At 31.7% G+C, this 20,721-nt stretch overlaps 1 protein-coding gene and 1 long non-coding RNA gene across 2 annotated transcripts; one reads left to right on the top strand and one right to left on the bottom strand.

The window, feature by feature from the left end:
- Positions 1 to 6,553: 6,553 nt before the first annotated feature.
- Positions 6,554 to 11,380, bottom strand: LOC138337698 (uncharacterized). The gene is made up of 2 exons (XR_011211093.1): positions 10,538 to 11,380; positions 6,554 to 7,119 (listed from the first exon to the last, which is right to left on the bottom strand). It is a non-coding gene; the product is annotated as an uncharacterized lncRNA (long non-coding RNA).
- A 7,912-nt stretch (positions 11,381 to 19,292) lies between these two features.
- On the top strand, positions 19,293 to 20,276 carry LOC101258145 (uncharacterized). Its single transcript, XM_069287887.1, has one exon. It carries the CDS (start codon positions 19,293 to 19,295, stop codon positions 20,274 to 20,276), a length of 984 nt encoding a protein of 327 aa, XP_069143988.1.
- Positions 20,277 to 20,721: the final 445 nt, after the last annotated feature.

Below are 20,721 nucleotides of genomic sequence, written 5' to 3'. Positions count from 1 at the left end.
AGCTGCTGAAGAATGATGGCGAAGTATGACCAAGTGTGGGGTTACGGAGTTTGTGACGGACCGTCGTAGCCATGATGGTCCGTCCTGCTGGTTCGTCATGTAGATCAGAGAAGTATTCCCAGTACTCAAATTCCAAGAGTTTAAGCGTTATGGAACGGAAACTCTCGACGGACCGTTGTACCTGCGATGATTCGTCATACCTGCCGTCTATGGTAATGAAGAGAGAAGCAGAAGAATTTGCATAAGTATGAGAGACGGAGTCCATGACGGACCGTCGTGACCAGACGACCCATCACGAGGTCCGTCCACCCAGCTGTGTTTTGCAATATTTCCAGCAAATAGAGTCCTTCTTTGATTATTTTTTTTAAATAGTTCAAAAAACCTCGTTTTTTGGGGTTAGAATCTTTCGTTATTAGACTCTCTTATAGTTAGACACTTGATTATTTTAGCTCATTTTGTGGATTAGACTTGGTGATTGTTATTAAACTTTTGTAGAATCATTAGTCTTCAATTAATTTCAGTAGTTGATTGTTGGTGTTTTGGTCGATTTATCAAGTAAATTTCTGGATTTTATTCTTTCTCGTTGAAGTAAGTGCATGAATTCTTATATTATATATTTGAATATTGTGACTATGACTATGGGTAACTAAACTCCATAACTAGGGTTGTGGGAACCATAGGAGAATAATGTGGTAAAACCTAACTAAAATAAAGATTCTAGAATAGTGTCTTGCACGTATTGATAATTCTTTAGCCTAAAAGTATTTTTAATGGATGGCAAATGTTAGAACTCGCCTTAGTGCTACTTGCTTGACCAAGGAGGTATATAATAGGAAAAGAAATATGAACATAGATTTAGTGTATACTATCTAATAGGCTAGTATTGATTGGTACGAGGTAAAAAACTTCGTCAAATATCGAATACGATGTTCAATATGAGGTAAAGGTAAGGGTTAGTATAGCAATACACGTAGCCGGACCAAGGTGCTGATTGAAATTTTTAGATGCCGGACCAAAGATTTAGAAATACATAACTTATCACTTTGCATGCAAGATACTAGGAAAGAATTGTTATAGTTTGAATTATCAAGTTATGAACTTGTGGGGAAAATGTAAACCCTAGTTACTTTTATAAAATCATTAAACTCCAACATTTGAAACTATTAGTTGTCTCCTTCAATTTCGCTACTTATTTTCATTCATTTAGAAGTAATAAACCCCTTTTTTTATTGTTTTTGCTTTCAAAGGAAATAATTGACTAAACAATAGTAATTATAGATTAAAGTTAAGTCTGAACTATTTTCCTCGTGTGAACGATCCCAACCTCATTAGTTGGGTTCTTTACCTTATACGAATTCTTTATTTCTTATTTGAAAAGTAAGTTTGAGCGTATCATTATGTTATACTATCCAACCATATGAGGCCTTAACTATACCATGAATGCCAGGTATAACTTCACCACTTTATCATAACATAGGGAACACATTATTTCTTTTAGTGTCCACTACCATCTTTTACAACTTTAGGTAACCATCCTCTATTGGAAAAACATTAGGGGAACCATAGGAGATACTTGGCGATGAAGGCTTCTTTCTTTTCTCTCAACGTTAGTCAACTTAATTTCTAGGTCATTTGAACTATATTATCACATTTGGTGGAGCCTTCACACTAACCATGTCACTATACAATCTAAGCACCCTTTTCAATGGCCAAACATATGATTTTTGGAATTAGATATTCGGACAGTAGAGTCCGTTGCACATCCACGACACAGAACAAATATTTGTCTCTTGAAGAACCTAGTCCGCGACGTGGACCTATTTCTTCTATGAAAAAAACTTTGCTTCCTTTGGGAAGATTGTTCGCGCAAGAGTATGGGTCCTTCTCAAGGACCCCTAGGAAGGTCCTGGGGAAGTCGTTCCCGAACGTTTCAACCCTATATACACTCATATACATGTTAGGGTACTATCCTATAAATTTGAGCACAAAAAAATACAAAACATAGCAAGTCACACAATAGCACATCTCAAGGCTATCTTTCAAACGTATTGGACATTATTGGATGTTCTACGTATAAACAACTTAAATAAGGTATACATATTGTAAAACACTTAATTATCAAGTTATTAGAAATTTTAGGCACTTTTAAGGGTCTAGGTACTTTAATTAATTTTGAGGATCCTTAGATGTATACCCAAAACTCCATTACACATTACTTCAACTAGACTAGCTTCCGAATGTCTTGGTCCTTTGACCTGAAACCTCTTTAAACTAAAATCTAGAACTTGTGATACATCTTAAACAAGATTTATTGACTCTTAAAACATATGAGAAGATATAATTAGCCTTATTTCATTTTGGGGTCCTTACAATATCGCCCACTTGGGAAACATTCGTCCTTGAATGACACCTTCATTTTGGAATTCTTACAATATCATGTACATGTCATACCTAAATTCACATAACCAAATCAAGGATCCAATTAAATTTCAAACTAATAATAATTAGACATAGTCATATTGAAAACTTATGAAAAGGGACCCTTATCCCCCACTTGGGAATAAGCCACACATATGAGCTTCTAAATTCAAATTCAGCATCATAAAAAAAAACATCATAACCAACAAGGCAAATCATAATAATAATAAATTAAGTAAATTTTCATCAATCATTAAAGAAACATATACCTTAAAGGTAAGTAAGGATATCATTCTTGATCATCCTTTGATCGGAGAGCTTCGAACCTATTCTTTGCTTAAAAAACACCCTCCACATTACTAGGAGCAACTTGCTCGCCTTTCCTCACATTAGACTTTTCCTTAGGGTAATCCTTTCTGATGTGTTCCCTTTAACAACACCGATAGAAACCATCCCTACCGAATAAAAACCTACCATCAAGTTTCATACTGAACCTAGGGCAAGTAGGTCAGGAATAATCATTGCTCTTCCCTTGAGGTCTAGGGGTAGACAACCTCTCATGATCATACCTACAAGTATAAGAATAACCTTGTCCGGAAAACTTTTGTTGATTTTTAGAACGACCATGTCCATTGCACTCATCCTTGTCCATCCTTCTTCTCTTTGTCTCCTTCATAAGCTTGCACTCTTCCATTTGGTCAGGAAACACCATGATATCCATATTATCAACAAGCATTTTCATATGGAACTCTTCTTCCACTAGTTCAGACACCCCCATTATTAACCTATTCATCAAGTCTCTAGGGTTTGCTACAAAGCTTGATGCATACTTAGACAATTGAGTGAACTTCAACGCATATTACTTATCACTCTAATCTCCTTTCTTGAGGTTTAAGAATTCCTCCAACTTAGTCTTTTAAGTTTCAATTTCGAAAACTAAAGGGTTTCGAAGCCGATTTCGCAACTTTGGCATAATTTTGTTAAGTGTTGTGGAAAATATTTATATTTTGGGAGTCACCACTTACTTTTTAGGTAAAAATTATGAAAACCATTTGAAATGATTTTTTTAAAGAAAAACATTTAATAAACATGAGTTTTGGGTAAGGGTTTAAATAATTCTCTAAAGAAGGGTTTAGGCACCTTAGAGAATCTGCTAGCACGCAGTTGACCTACGGATTTTAAAGTTGACTAGTTTTTAAGAAAAAATTTGAGAATACTTGAAAAATCTTATTTATTTCTTTATTTCAAAAAACTCAAAAATTCTTGTTGAAAATTTAGATAAAAATCTCTTGATACTTCTAAAAATCTCAAGAAAAGACCTAGCTTTAAACTTTTATCCGTAATCATAATTTAAACTAATAAGAATAATTCAAACTCTTAAACATGGATTAAAGGACCTTGTTTAACAACTATAGAAGAATATAGAAAATCCTTAAGTCATTCATACAAAATCCTAAGCTAAATTTAAAGATACCTAATTAAGTTTCAGAAACTCAACAATTTTATCCTATTCAAAACTTTGAACTAAATAGTTAGTTCAAACTCGTAAACATGGATTCAAAGATTTCTAATAACTATAAAAGAACATAAAAGGTTATTAAGTTATTCTAATAAGATGAAGTTATCTAACTTAAAATTAGTTTCGAATTTGAAGACTTGAATAACAATCTCACCCGAGGATTCACCTAAATTAATAATAAAAATGTTAGCATTCCAAACAAATTAAGAAACACGAAAAAATATGACAAAATAAATAACGAGAAACTAGTCCCTTGGCCTATCAATATCGTTCTTGTAGTCGTATAAATTTAACCTTTCAAGTCCCAAAGAATTCCCAAATTTACTCAATTGGGACTGCTGCTATTCTGCTGCTGCTTCTCCATTATTATGGGTTTTAAAACGATGTTTTTGCTCTCTGAATTTGAGCCTTTTGAGGCAGTTTCTACTGCTGTTTTTTTTGGGTCTCAACCCGATATACCATGACTTCCCATTTTTTATTTGAACGGAGGTTTACTCAAGAAGAGGGATATGCAAGGGAGGGGATTCCATTGGACTCATCTGAAGGAGTTCATGCGCAGAAAAAAAAGGAAATAAATATAATTAAATGTACTAATTATTTAATAAACTAAGTGATAAGAGTTCAAGGATAATCAATTCAACAATTCATCATTGACCAAAATTTAAACAACATACCTATTATTACCAAATAGCTACTGCATTAACATGTTTGAATTAATCATAAGGGAAATAAAATTACAACTAAAAAAACAATAAGAACTCAATTTTTTTTTAATATCCAAGATGCACTTCTCAGAATGAACAAAGAAATCATAATATCCAATCACATCATCGAAATATTTAAACGACAATCGACACTTTTTACTACATGGTAAAAAGAAATAAAATAAATTAAAAGTTGTGAAACTGCCACAAATTTGAGCAAGACAAAAAACATAAGGACGGGGGTAATTAAGTATAAACAATAAAAACTTAAGAAACTTTCGAAAAAAGAAAAAATAAGATCCTCTGAGAGAAATAAGTCTACAAACACATACATAGCTATTTTAATGCATTTCAGCACATAAGCAGTAAGAGAGAAAAATAAATTTTGAATATGAATTTACATCATTGGAACAAATCAGATATCAATTATATCTAATTCACAAATGATAAACAAATGAGTATCGAAAACAGGGGAAAACTATTTCAAGAGACTATGAGAATTCATGAGAAAACATAGAACATGAAATGATCTTGCTAACAATGGAATTCAAGGAATATCAATAACGAGCAGGCTGATTCGACATTTAAGCTTAAAACAAATGAAAGCAAACATAAAAAAATATGAAACAAAGATACGCAGAACACTTTAAATGATCATAATAAGAGTCGTGCTTCTAAACAAAAAGAAGATCACAACAATCCCTAAGGCTAAACTATCAAACAAAAATAAAGAATACGATTGAAATAAGGGTCCACTTCTTAAGAAGAGCGCAAGCGTGACAAAATTCAGCACCTTCAATCTATAGCGACATGATTAAAGCTTAGATACATTCAACAAACCTAGGTCGGACAATAAGTAGAATAAACAGTCTTAGCTTAGCATAGAGACTAGTAACAACACATCACTTTAAACAAAAGGGAATATATAATAAACTAAAATCTCCAAAAGTAGAACAATGAAGAGAATGCTTAAGTTATTATTGGTAAAAAACTTATATAGCATGTATTGAGATCGACCACTTATCAACATAAATTTTAAATTAGCGAATTCAATTAACAAGATTCATTGAGCACATACTTTTAAAATCTATCTTAAATCTCCACAACAACTAAGAGGCAAAATTTTCAACCTTGAAACATGATCAAGCAAGAGAGTATGTGAAACAATCATGGATACCAACTTAAAGATCATAACAAAAAGAGAACGGATGCAACTTGTTACTACTTATCAATATTTAACAAAAAATGTTTTAAAAATTGAAAATACAACATTGGATTTAAACTAACTTATTCTTTGAAGGGAAAGACAAACACGGGAAGAAAATAACATGAACAACAAATTCCGAGATGAGAGGAACAAGTTTATATATGTTTAGCTTAGGATAACACTAGTCAACGGACCGAAACCGGGTCACCGGACCGGAATGAACCGGTACCGGACCGGACCGGAATCCGTTGACCGGAATTTTGACCGGTACCGGGATGAACCGGACCGGAATTACCGGGATGGTTCATCGGTTCCGTCCCGTTCCACTATATACCGAGACGGAACCGGAATGAACCGGAACGGACCGGGATGGAACGGGACGGGATTAACGGGACGATATTTTTTAAATTACGAAAATATAATTTTTTTTATTTTTTAAGTGTAAATTAATAGTTTTTAAATTTATACTATAATTTTTAACTTAAGTTTATTTTAAAGATATTTTATTAATTTTTTTTATTATTGTTAAGTTTGCAAGTAATCTAATAAAGTTTTCAAAATTTAAATCTTTTGAAGTTTATACTTTATAAGTTATTACTTATATTTATTAATATTTATTTTATAAGTTATTTTTATAACTTGTATCTTGTAAATATTAAATAAATAAAATTAGTAATTTTAAAAAAGTAAATTAAATTACAAAAATTAAAAAATATCAATTTAATTTATTTAAATTTGTAACAAATTACAATTTCAATTTACAACTATTAGTAGAGTACATAGCTTACGCAGCCACCTTCTAGGAAGGGTTCTGTTTCAACTATGTCTCGAATGTAATACTAATAGTTGTATAGTCCCGTAAATCCTCTTTCTAACTCAGCTAGGGATTGATTGTGATCAACTTCTGGTCTTGGTAAAGCTCGTTGACGATCTTGAATTTCGATGCCATCATCACTACCACATCCAATAGCTGAATCTATGAAAAGTTCAAATTGACTATCTAACTTTGGAAGTCCTTGATTTCTACGCTCAGCATTTACCCAGTCTCTAAATAACACTGATATCTCCAGGCTGTCTTCTGCTAACGAATATCTGTGGTCTCCAATTTGAAATCTTGCTGCGCTGAAAGCTGCCTCCGAAGCTACTGATGATCCTTGAATTGCAAGCACATCCTTCACCATCCTACTAAGTTTTTGATATTGAGCTCCACGATTTCTCCACCAGTTCAATAGTTCCGGTATACCATTATCGTTTGTAATATCATCTGTACCCTGTTCAAGATATTTAACAAATTCACATTTATTAGAAGAGTCAAGACCAAGTTTATGTTTCACTCGTGTATGAGCACCTACTTGATTTGTAGACGTTTGAGGATTTTCAACATTATCTAAGAATGAATATTTATCATACATTTCTTTTGCAAAGTATTTTATACTATTTTGACATGTTACCAAATCAGGTTCTTCTTCAGGTTGAATATCTAAATTCTGATAAATGCATTCAACTAAAGCTTTTGTACCATATTCTTTATATTCGGGGTTGAATAGAAGTACAGTTAAATAAATTTGAGGAATAGGAAAAAAATATTTTTTAAATTTTGTAATCATAACTTCAATAGCAGAGGTGAATAAAGTATTTGTTTTATATTCAGAAAAAATAGATGAAATCTCACATATGTGTATTAAAATTTCAGAAATAGTAGGATAATATATTCCAGAAAAAATTTTAGTAGCATCATAAAATGATTTCAAAAATATTCTAAGTTCATTTACTTCATCCCAATCACTATCATTAATTTTAAATTCAGGATAAGCATTATTATTATTAAATAGCGTAGTAATAGGTTGCCTATATGCATAAGAAACTTCAAGCATATCATAAAAGGAATTCCATCTAGTTTTTACATGCTTCGGAACTTTTCTAAACGGAAGTTTAAATGCATTACAAAGTTCTTTAAATTGATTAATTCTACTACTACTATTCATATGAAAAATGTAAAAACAAGCATTATCAATTTTATCACAACTATTTTCAAATAATTTCACACCGTCACTAACAACCAAATTTAATATATGCGCGGCACATCTAACATGAAAAGCATATTTACTAATAGGACAAAGTCTAGGTTCTAGCAAATTAATAGCATTTAAATTAGCAGAGGCATTATCTAAAGTAATACTAACGACTTTATCAAAAAGACCAAAAAAATCTAAAATTTCCAACACATTAGTAGCAATATAAATTCCGGTTTTTTTCTTTTGACAAATTTTATAACCAATAATTCTTTTTTGTAAATTCCAATTATAATCGATCCAATGCGCAGTAACAGTTAAATAATCAAAACCATTAGGACTACGACCCATATTAGTAGTAATAGCAACTCTACAATCCATTAGTTCAAAATAGGCACGTAAATATTGACAATGTTTTTCTTGAAATTTGAAAATATCTCTTTTTACCATGCTTCTTGATAAACCTTGAAAACTAGGATTATATGTTTCACGAATATAAGCAATAAAACCCGGATGTTCTCCAAAACTAAAAGGTAAACCACAAACAACAACCATTTTAGCAAAGTTTTCACGATCACGATCCTTGTTATAGGTTCGATGTGTAAGAGGACCACTTGGGTTCGAAGTATTTAACTCACTTTGAACCATATTTGATCCTCTAACCGATTCTTCAACATTACAATTTCCACCAACTTCAAGAGAAGACATATATGCAAACCACTCTTTACTATGCTTGTTAATCAAATGTTTTTTTAATCCCCCCGTTGAACCTCCCGTCCCACCAGATGTATATTTAAAATGTTGTTTACAAAGATTACATATACTAAAAGTTTTTTCTTCATTCAAATAACAAAATTTCCACACATGTGATTTTAAAGAACGTTGTACCTTGGTCATACCTCTAGTTGGAATAATAAGAGGACGAGTAGTTCCAACCGGAGGTGGAGCTTCAATACCTATACTATTGACTGTATTGAGGTCGGCAGCGGGGCTAGTCGGTGTATCATCTAAATCTACTTCTTCATCTAAATTTAATTGTTCATCCGTTTCCACTTCTTCATTTTCTTGATTAATACCATAATATCTTTCATAGAGTTCATGGGGAGTCGGACTATCTGAATTAATATTTATAGGACCGGGACGGGAAAAACTAGTTTCATTCACATGCGTAAATTCATCTGTATTTATTCTAACAAGAGAAATTTTAGATTTAGACGAACTAGCACATTTGTTAGTTTTTTTAACTAATTTTTTTACTGATTCTACTAGACCTTTTTTACTTCCAATTTTTTTAGAAGACTCCATGATATAAAATTATAAATTATAAAATACGAAACTTAACAAGAACAACTTACAAGTTAAATAATAAATACAAAAAATAAATATAAGATTAGAGAGTGGAACGAAGTTACCAAACGTTTGTATAAGAACAAACGATTATAATGAAAATTAAAATATTGATGTCGAAACTTGAAATTTGAAGAAGATTCCTCCTCCGAAATACACCAAATGACCAAATGATATAAGTTATAAATATGAATGTAATTTGGAAATATATATTCTCTCAAATACTGAGATTATATTTGTAAGTTGTAAACTTGTAAATAAAAATTTTTTACACACAACTCTAATTTATACAACAAAAAAACTAGCCGTTTTAATTTTTCCGTTTAAAATTTAAGGCCGTTCTTGGGAAAAGGGTAGGGGCGGGGGGGGGGGGGGGGGGGCTGCACTGCAGCTGCAGTGCTGCTTTATGCAGACTGCAGTCTGCAGGGCGGGCAGGGCGGGCAGGTGCGGGATTTGAAAAAAAATTTAAATTTTAAAATATAATTTATAAAAAATATAAATATAAATTATATAAATTATAAAAATATAAAAAAATTAATATATATTAAATAAACCGGACCGGAACCGAAACAGACCGGACCGGAACCGGAATGAACCGGTACCGGTACATCGTTACGAAACTACGGTTCCGTCCCGTTCCGTGTACCGATTTAGAATATCTCGGCCCGTCCCGTAGGCAACCGAAACGTGACGAACCGGAACGGTACCGGTACATCCCGTTCCGTTGCCCAGTCTTAGCTTAGGATTCTAGAAAATTAAATCTAATGGAAGCAATAATTTGAAACCTTCGTCAAACATAGGAAAACCTAAAAAATGGTTTCCAAATCATAGTCATACGAGACTCACAAATTTAGAAATAAAAAATTGTTGTAACAATTACAAAGAAGGAACTCGAAACTATACCAAAACAGGTTACCGTCAATGTAAATCTTGAATGAATATCAACCATAACAGATACACAGAACCATTAGAGACAAAAAGGAAACATTATACAACTCTAAATATAGTACCTAGACTAATATATTCCGCATCTCTACACATAAGATGTATAAATGCAAATCTAGATGCTTATTTTTTACAAGAACAAATGAAAGGACTAAAACCAAGATAAACAATTAACTTTAAAACTAATATCAGATAAGGAACAAAAACAATACAAAAGATGATAGGAAAATTTATAGCAAAATATTAACATTAAGAACAAAGAAAAACATTATTAGCAACTAAAACATCAAATTAAATCTAATAGATGAAAACTAAAACAAAGCTAAGAACCCATCAATAGAAAATAAGCATGAAATTAGACATACAAAGCTAACCATGATTTTACCTGGTTCTGGGCTAGCGAACCCGACGGTGAGTTCCACTTTTCTCGACTCGAAAAGATACAAATTTTTGAACTATTTAGCTGAGAATTCTCAAACCTTTTTGGGTACTCTCAGGTCTCAAAAAATGCCTCTTCTGAACAGTGAATAAGGAGATTTTTTATAGGAGAGGTTTTGAGTCTAATTAGACAGGGGAAACGATGTGGGGATTTCGGAGGAATTACCTTCAAAATTCAAATTCTCTTTTTTGATAATGAGTAAAAACCAACTGCAATTAAAGGAAAAATTAATAATCTCGTTACAATTTCAAACGGCTAAGGGAATGAGAGTCGTCCAATCTAGATGCCAAGACATGTGAATCGTTGATCTCTTTCCACCTAGCACTGGAGCTTTGTACAAATTGTCGATGGAGCAAGGAAGACGACACCAAAATAGTACTGGGTACGTTGTACGCGTCTATTGCATAAAGACGGACACATATCCGAGGGTCGTTTTGGTATATTTGTGTACTGCTGCTGTTAAGATTGAACTAGAATTGAGTCTTCTTTGTTGATTAAAAATAAATTGGGCCAGGTTGAATTAAAAAGGGATGGGATGCTGGGTCGCTTGAGGGAGGAATTGGGCTGCTGAAGTATTGTATTGAAAAAAATGAGAATGGACCTAGGTTTTGAGGAATAATTCATAATGGGCTGCGCAGGAGGGATTGAATACTTACTTAAAATTAGTCTGAGAAAATTGGAACTCAAGCTAAACGGGGATGACTATATTTGAAATCAACATATAACTAATTGAGGTAAATTCGGCCAAAAACCAAAATGAATTAAAATAATATTAATTAACAAGTTTATTCAACGAAACCAAATAAAATATTTAACTTTATTATGAACTAAATATTATAAAATTATAACAATAATTTAAAGTAAACTAATTAACAAAATATATATGTAAAATTATTATCTTTTTTGAGATGATTTTTAAATTTTTATAAAATATACTAATTATATATAAACTTATATAATATATATATATATATATATATATATATATATATATATATATATATATATATATATATTACTTAAAAATTAGTCAAAAAAATTGTGAAAACTAATTAAAATAACTTGAAAAAGAATATTTTGAAATTTATAAAGTCAGCTATTTCGAATCGTTTGGAATTTAAGAAACTCGAAAGTCAATTCCTATTAAGGATGCTCAAAATTGGGTGTCAAGATAGCCTCCCTGGGTTACATAATAAATAACCTATCAAGGAAAGTCGACTTAAAAGTATCCCACTCTATGGGCCCTACCTTGCAACGGCCTATAATCATTCCATTGTTCATACCAAACTTTAACCACATCTTTTAATTGGTAAGCGGCTAGTTCCGCTTTCTATTTAAAATTTCATCCCATAATAGCAAGGGACTTATAGACCTCATCTATGAACCAATTTGGATATTCCTTCACCTTGAAGACACTAAATTCCGGAGGGTTAACCCTCAAGAACTCCGAAATTATATAGATACTCATTCCCTATATAGGGTTTTCCACCATCTCTATATGGCTTGGGTCGTCAAGGCTTGACCAAACAAGTCTATAGAAGTCCTAAACTCCCGTAGAGAAACATTCCCCACTTGTTGATTATTAGGAACTTGAGGAGGATATGAACTCCTAGGGGAGGAATATCTTTATCATCATTGCTATCTCCTTCTTTTCTAGCATTATCCCTAGTGTTAGCGATAACCTATACATAATCATAGGCAAACATTATACAAAGGGCCTACTGAATCAAAACTATATGGCACGGCTTGAAGAATTAAGAAGTGGAACTTTCCTAAGCATCACATAGCCTACTACTCATGGGTGTGTTGCGACTCACAGCGATAAATAACATTGTACTAGAAGTGGTCTTTGAGACATCCTAACACTATTTCATAAACTTATGCTTTGATACCAAGTTTTTAATGACCCGCAAGTACACCCTAAAAGTTAGAGTACTCTTGAGTCTCCACACTACATACTTGACCTATCGGAGGTCTTGTACAAGCCCTTATCATTCATTCCATATGTACAAAAATTAATATGGAATTAAAACTTTTTCTTCAAAACATAATGCAGATAATTTCATAAAACTTTTAATGTATGTCTCGAAAACCATTTATGACAACATGATTACAAATGTATTTGGTGACAACCAATAAAATTCTAACATAAAAAAGAACATAGGGGTGGTGTCCCCGAATACTATGCGGACTCACCAATCTTCACTTCTTGAAAAACCTTGCAAACTATACCATTCAAGCAACTCAATTTCCTCAAGACCCTACATTGGATTAGAATGTAGGAAAATATGTGTTAGTACGAAATGTACTAAGTATGAAAAATATCATAACAAACATAAGATATCTCAAAGGGTTAGTCAAGAATATATATAATCATAAAGATAAAAACAAAAGCATAACATGAATATCATAAGCATAATAAGATATCATTAAGCATATAAGTGTTCATACTTAAATCATTGTCCTTCTTACTCAAATGAAGTACATCACAAGCCACCTCAAAGTATACTTGTGCAAGTCTAAGGTAGCATCTCATACTATTACCAAAGCTTAGTACCTCTCTTTGGTCATTCCTAATCATAATCCACTGTCATAATTAATACATAAGTTTATCATAACATATAATCACTATGACCCTAGGCTAGCCCAAAGCTCACTTGTGTAATGCATGTGAGGCATCCCATTCTACCTTACACACTTAGCATATTTTGAAGTCACCCTACTCCCTTTCATTTTAGGAGTCTCTAGTAGATCTATTTGATATTGACAAGGAACTATCATCTTAAGTCAATCATGTAAAGGAAAGAAGCCATAGCAACTACCCAAGCTATACATACATAACATGGGGGTCATGTCATAGGTAGCTTCAAGTCATACATGTGTCGTATATGAATGGAAACCCATACTACCATCCACACTAAGAATTTTTTTAGACAAACCTATTCAAAGCTAATTTAGCTTGTACTCTTGTCTATTAAGCTTCAAATACTAATTTAATAGACCCCCTACCATGAAGAGTAGCTTTCATAAAATCCAAACTAACAAGGAAGGATAAGCCAATACCAACCTAACTACCATGCAACCAATCATGTAGATGCACGCTAAACATAGGGGAGCATGAATCTGAAGCCCGAAGATACCATAAGAAACCTATATCATGTTATTCCATTAAATATACATCACATTCAAATCAACATCTCAAGATACCAAGAGTATTTCAGATCAACTTGTAATTTACTATCTTAAGATACCCTTAACATCTACCATCTAAAGTTATCATGAGATTCACCATCTCGAGCTATCATGAGATTCATAATCTCAATATATTATGACATTCATCATCCCAAGCTATCACACCTTGGTCTTACCTCACCAAGTCTGTTACACAAAAAGAGACTGTAAAACCCATTTTCAAGTCATTCTTAGTCTATCATCTGTTGATTCTTTAGGTTCTTAGGTCAAACTAGAATCCATCTATGTGAGAGGACTTGCTTTCCCTAATATTTTCATGTCGAAGAGTAGAAGCCAAAGAAAACATCATCTTAATCTCTTCGTAATGATTTCACCCCCTAATCTCTAGCAACAATGGCATACAAGCCGTATAATCTATTATCACCTTTAATCTATCATGATCCATGTTCACTAACATGTTAATTAATTCAAGTAGATTGTTAGATTGTAAATCAAGTCATGTTTTATCACATAGGTTAATTCCAACTTTACAAGTAAAGATAATCCCTAATAAATTAAACCTAGTTAAATTCATATCAACGTGATTCAATCATGGTCAAATAAAATGCAATACAATTGAATTAAGAAGATTAACTTAGAACCTTCATTCTTACTTCTAACGGACTAAACCCATCGTGATCACGTTAATTATCAAATACTAAAATCCACCATGAAAACCTCACTTAAACATTACATAATAATCATATGAACATAATCGAATGTTACCCACTAGATTGGGATCACAATCAAGCCTTACCCATAATGCAATCACAACTCTCTCTACATTGGGGTATTTTGGATTCACAATTGAGGGAAACTAGGGGGACTTCATGGATAGAAGACTTCATGAATGAAAAAGCTTCACATACCTTATATTATAGCCTTAAAATCATCTACAATTTCTTTCTAAAATCTTCCTCCAATTTCTTTTCTTCTTCAATGGTTGTTTCGAGAGAGGATTTGGGAAAGAAGGGTTTTTTCATTAAAGACTAGAGTCTAAATGACTATTTCACTTTATAATAAAGTTCAAACCCCTAAAATAACCACAAATAATCAATCTCTAAAGTACCCAAAAGACCCCTGTACCTCTTCGACCATATAACCAATTGTAATTTTATTTAAAGACGACGTGACAAAATCTTTGACGTGGCTGCGCGTTGCAGAGGCACTTTCAATTCTTGGTTCTTGAACTTATTTTGAGACAAGATAGTTCGCGATGGCCCCGCGTAATAGGGAAACCTTTTTCCCTTTTAGTGTTGCAGGTGGACGCGCAAACACATCCATATCTTGGATGTCTGGCAGCTTTCTTTGCCAATGTTTGGGACCTCTTCGGGAACACTTAGGTTGTTCCCTGGTGAGTCGTACTCTAACATTTTAACCCTTTACATGTTATTCTATGTCGAACTCTCAATACTAAATTTCACCTTTATTATATACCCCAATAATCCACTGAAAAACCCTCCTATTCACTAGTTCAACTAGACTAGTTTCCAGGCATCTTGGTCGTCCTTGGACGTTGACCTCAAACCTCTTCAAACTACCTTTTACAAGCTATGAAACATATTTAAAATTATTTATATACTCTTTAAACATATGAGAGTATCTACTAAACCTTATTTAAATTTTTGGTCCTTACATTAACCAAGCTTCATCAAGTCCAAACCATCTTATAGGAGATCTACATATTTTCCCATAAATAGACTGATATCGGGCCATTTGGATGATAAAGTGGTAACTACTGTTGTAGAAAACTCTAAACTAGGTATGTGATTATCCAAATTACCTTTTAAATCAATCATACAAGCTCTAAACATATCTTTTAAAGTCTGAATGTTTCTCTCTACTTGACCTTAAATTTGTGGATGAAAGGCAGTACTCATGTTCATCTTTAAATCAAAACCTTTCTGGAATAATTGCCATTATTATGCACCTTTATATGAAATAATGTAAACTAAAAATTCATGAAGTCTGACTATCTCTTGAATATAAAACTTAGCCTAACCTTTTGCTTAATGGGTAGTCTTTACCGACAAAACGTGGGCTGATTTTGTCATTGAAGCTACAATCACCCAAATCGAATCACGCTTCCTGGTGACCGTGGTAAGCATGTAATAAAATCTTTATTTATCATGTCCGTTTTCTATATCAGAATCTCTATATACTAAGCAAATACCACCGGGCCTCTGGTACTATGCTTTAACTTGTTGGCAAATTGAACACTTAGCTAAAAATTCTTCATTGCCCTTTATCATACTACACCACCAATAAACCACTCTCCAAATACAATACATCTTTGTGAAACTCAGAAGAAGAGAATATCATGATATATGGGATTTCTCCATGATCATTTCTTTGATGTTGTCTAACCTTGGCACACAAAATCTACCTTGATACGTCAATACACCATCTCCCTCTTTTTAAAAAACAAATACATTTTTACTTATAAATATTTGCCTTCAATTCAAGTAAAATAGGATTTTAGTCTTGTTTCTCTTTGACTTGAGAGACGAATGATGATTCAACCCCATATATCACTACTTATTCTCCTTCGTTAGATTCATTTATATGAACTCCCAATCATGCAAGTCTATGCACATGTTTTGCTAACTCCTCCTCGTCTTCCTGAATAATAAATAAAGAAATACAAAACATAAAAAATAAAGAACCTATAAAATATGTACATTTAGGAGGAACGGAAATACTAATAAAAGCTTATTTCAGAGAAGGAATAGATACACCCATTGAAATATATTTAGCAGATGATAGAATAAAACATCCTATAGAAAAAAGTGTAATAAGTGCAGTTAAAGGAAATTTAATATACCAAAAATTTAAATATATAATAAGTGCTAATTATACAGTAGCATTAACAGATACAAATATAGATAAATCATTAGTATTATATTGGAAAATGTCAGGAATAGAGTTAGCACCAGGAAGTAAGGTATCACAGCAAGATGTAAAAATCTATATATATTAACAACAAAACATAAAATAACAGCATGAAATAAAATTGATAGAATAAAAATAGAAAATCCTTTTGAAAATATAATTACAGTAATAGATAATAATGACTATAGTTATAAAGAAATGGATACAAAAGAAGAATTGGAGATAGTAAAAGAAAGATTGAGTACCTCAAGTACACCAAATACAAACACATTAAATATGATACCTAGAGCTTCCTCATCAAGAATGAGTTCATCTAAAAGAAAATATGAAATATCACAAGATTTAGAAGAAATGACAATATATCATTATTTTATAACAGGAATAATGGACAAGAGAAAATATAAAATCTTAATAAACACAGGACAAGAAGAAAATCATATAACAAGAGAACTAGTATTAGAAGAAGAAATTATGAAAACAGGACACATATGCCCTGGATTACCTAGTGAAATAGTAAATACAAATGAAGAAACAACATAAAAAGAAATAATTATAGGATGAATTCCATTAAAAATACAATTTAAGATATATGAAGGAAATCATAATATCACATTAGGAATAAAATGGTTAGAAAAGGTTAAACCATACAACATAGAAAATGAACAATTAACAATAACTTGTCAAAATAAGAAAATAATTATAAAAAGAACTAAATGATTAATGAAAATATTTATACTTGTAAAAATTATTGTAGAAGGATATCACAACAGATATTATACACCTATGCTAGATACAGGAGCAGAAGCGAATATATGTAAATATAATTGCTTACCAGAAGATAAATGGGAAAAATTAAAAACACCTATGGTAGAAACAGGATTTAATAATGAAGGAAGTATGATCAAATATAAAGCAAAAAATATAAAAATACAAATATGGGATAAAATACTAAAAATAGAAGAAATGTATAATTTCGAATTTACCACGAAAGATATGTTATTAGGAATGCCATTTTTAGATAGATTTTACCCACATATAATAACAAAAACACACTGGTGGCTTACTACGCCATGTGGCCATAAAATAGGAGCAAAAAGAGTAAAAATAAACAACGAAAATCTATAGAATGGATTAAAGGTAGTGAAAAAATAAACAAGGAGATGGAAAATCTAAGTGAAAAACAAATATCACAACTAGAAATCATTTTATTTGCAATAGACAAAATTAAAATAATCAATGAACAACTAGAACAATTATATAATGAAGACCCATTACAAGGATGGGAAAAACATAAAACAAAAGTAAAAATTGAACTAATAGATGAAAATAGTATAATAACACAAAAACCGTTAAAATATAACTTTGATGATTTACAAGAATTTAAAATATATATAAATGAATTACTAGAAAAAAATTATATACAAGAAATGAATAGTAAACATACAAGCCCAGCATTTATAGTGATAAAACACAGCGAACAAAAAAGAGGCAAAAGAAGAATGGTTATTGACTACAGAAAATTAAATGCCAAAACTAAAATATATAACTATCCAATACCTAATAAAATACTTATAATAAGACAAATACAAGGATACAACTTTTTTAGCAAATTTGACTGTAAATAAGGATTTTACCATCTAAAACTAGAAGAAGAACCTAAACAATTAACGGCATTCACAGTACCGCAAGGATTCTATGAATGGAACGTATTACCATTTGGATATAAAAATGCACCAGGTAGATATCAACATTTTATGGATAACTGTTTTAACTAGCTAGAAAATTGTGTTGGATATATAGATGATATATTACTATATTCTAAAACACAAGATGAACATATAAGATTATTAAAAAAATTTATACATATAATCAAACACTTAGGCATAAGTTTAAGTAAAAATAAAGCAGAAATTATGAAACCACGGATAGAATTTTCTAGGAATACAAATAGATAAAAATGAAATAAAAATGTAAACTCACATAGTACAAAAAATAATTACTATTGATGAAAATATTTATACAAAAAAGAAATTAAAATCATTCTTAGGATTAGTAAATCAAGTAAGGGAAAATATACCAAAATTAGCAGAACATTTAAAACCATTATACAAAAAACTCAAAAAAGATGTTGAATATCATTTTAATAACAAAGATAAAGAACACACAAAAAATATTAAAAAATTATGCAAAAAATTACCAAAATTATATTTTCCTGATGAAAGTAGAACATTCACATATATAATTGAAACAGATTCAAGTGACCAAAGTTATGGAGGAGTACTAAAATATAAATATGACAAGGAAAAGGTAGAACACCATTGCAGGTATTACTCAGGATCATATACTGAAGCACAAGCAAAACGGGAAATAAATAGAAAAGAATTATTTGCATTATATAAGTGTTTGTTAGCATTTGAACCATATATAGTTTACAATAAATTTATTGTAAGAACATATAACACACAAGTAAAATGGTGGATAACAAAAAAGTTAGATGATTCATTTACAACGAAAGAAATAAGGAGATTAGTATTGAATACATTAAATTTTACATTCACAATTGAAATTATAAAAACTGATGAAAATCTTGTTGCAGACTACCTATCGAGAAAAAGGAACTCAAACTGAACCAGATACAATAGAAGAAATACTCAAAGTCATTACTACACTTTCTACGAAGGTGGACAGTATGGGAAAAGAGTTACAAAATCTAAAAGCTAAGAGTCAGCAGCATGACTATAAATATGCGAAACTACGCCAACATGCAGAGTTACGTCGATCGGAAGACGCAAAAATTTCAGAACTAGAAGGAGATGTTGGGAAACTCCTAAAAACCCATAACATTAACATTGCTAATGTTGCAGGTACAAGTACAACTGCTATGGAAAAAACTACATCAAAAAATACAAACCTAAACAGCTTATTTACAAAACCATTTATTCCAAAGGCACAGATAGTAGAAACCCCAACACCACAAACATCTACATATGCAGCCAGCCTACACAAGGAAAAGAAAATATATAACCATATATCCCAAACTTACATTGAAAACCTATACAAAATTCAGACTTTTTTAAATCTCAAACCCAAATCTACTACAACTACAGAAAAAACCCAGGATTATTTAACCCAAAAATTACAAGGCTATAACAAGTTAATTGCACAACCTAAAACCAACCCAAACATAGTTAAAACATGTTACAGTTATGGATTACTTAATATTGTACATACATATGATGGTACAGAGATAAGTGGAATCCCAGAGATCCACAAAGCCTTTTTAATATACAAAAGAATTACAAAAGGAAATTTATTTTTTATAAAATTTTATACGGCACCTGCTGAGATACTTTATGACGAGATAAAACGAATGATCCAGATAGTAAAAATTGGATTAACACGAGCAAAGATAATACTGGAAGACATACGGCAACAACCAGAGATACCAAAAGTTGAGATACCTAGTTTTTATGCAAATAAAAGAATAATTGGATTATCAACTATCATACAAGAATTAGCTAACAACTATCTACAAGGAAATGCAATATGGAGCTACTATTGAAGAGACCATTTAATGATATATGCCAATTCACGGGAGATAAGACAAACAGATATGGACGAAGTCCAGAAATGGATTTTATCCTTATTAAAACCAGAAGCTACTCCAACAACTAGAGCGATAAAACAAGGATTCATCTCCGAAGAACTAATGACAAGATATTGCAAGCTAATTGGTCACAAGTATCCAGACCATATATGTTCCAAGTGCAACCAAGGTGATGACATAATTCCAGACGTACAACTGGAGTAAGATGAGAAGAAGAAGATAAGGAAAAATAGACATAAAAATATATGTACAAAATTAGTCATAGTCATTGTCGTCCATTTGGCCAAAGTTTATTTTTTCTTCTTGTAAAAAGTCGTAAAGTAAATAGTGTCAGTAGGCCCTAATCATAAATAGTAAGAGTCAAGTTACTGTGTAAATAGTAAAGGTCAAGTAAATGTGT

This window comes from Solanum lycopersicum, chromosome 8 (genome assembly GCF_036512215.1).
Source record: "Solanum lycopersicum chromosome 8, SLM_r2.1".
NCBI classification, from domain to species: Eukaryota; Viridiplantae; Streptophyta; class Magnoliopsida; order Solanales; family Solanaceae; genus Solanum; species Solanum lycopersicum.
The sequence above is the reverse complement of the archived record's forward strand: the minus strand, read 5'-3'. Positions and strand labels throughout refer to the sequence as shown.

Excerpts from the sequence above, each read along its gene's own strand:
- LOC101258145 (XM_069287887.1), top strand. The coding sequence starts at position 19,293 with ATGAAAATCTTGTTGCAGACTACCTATCGAGAAAAAGGAACTCAAACT.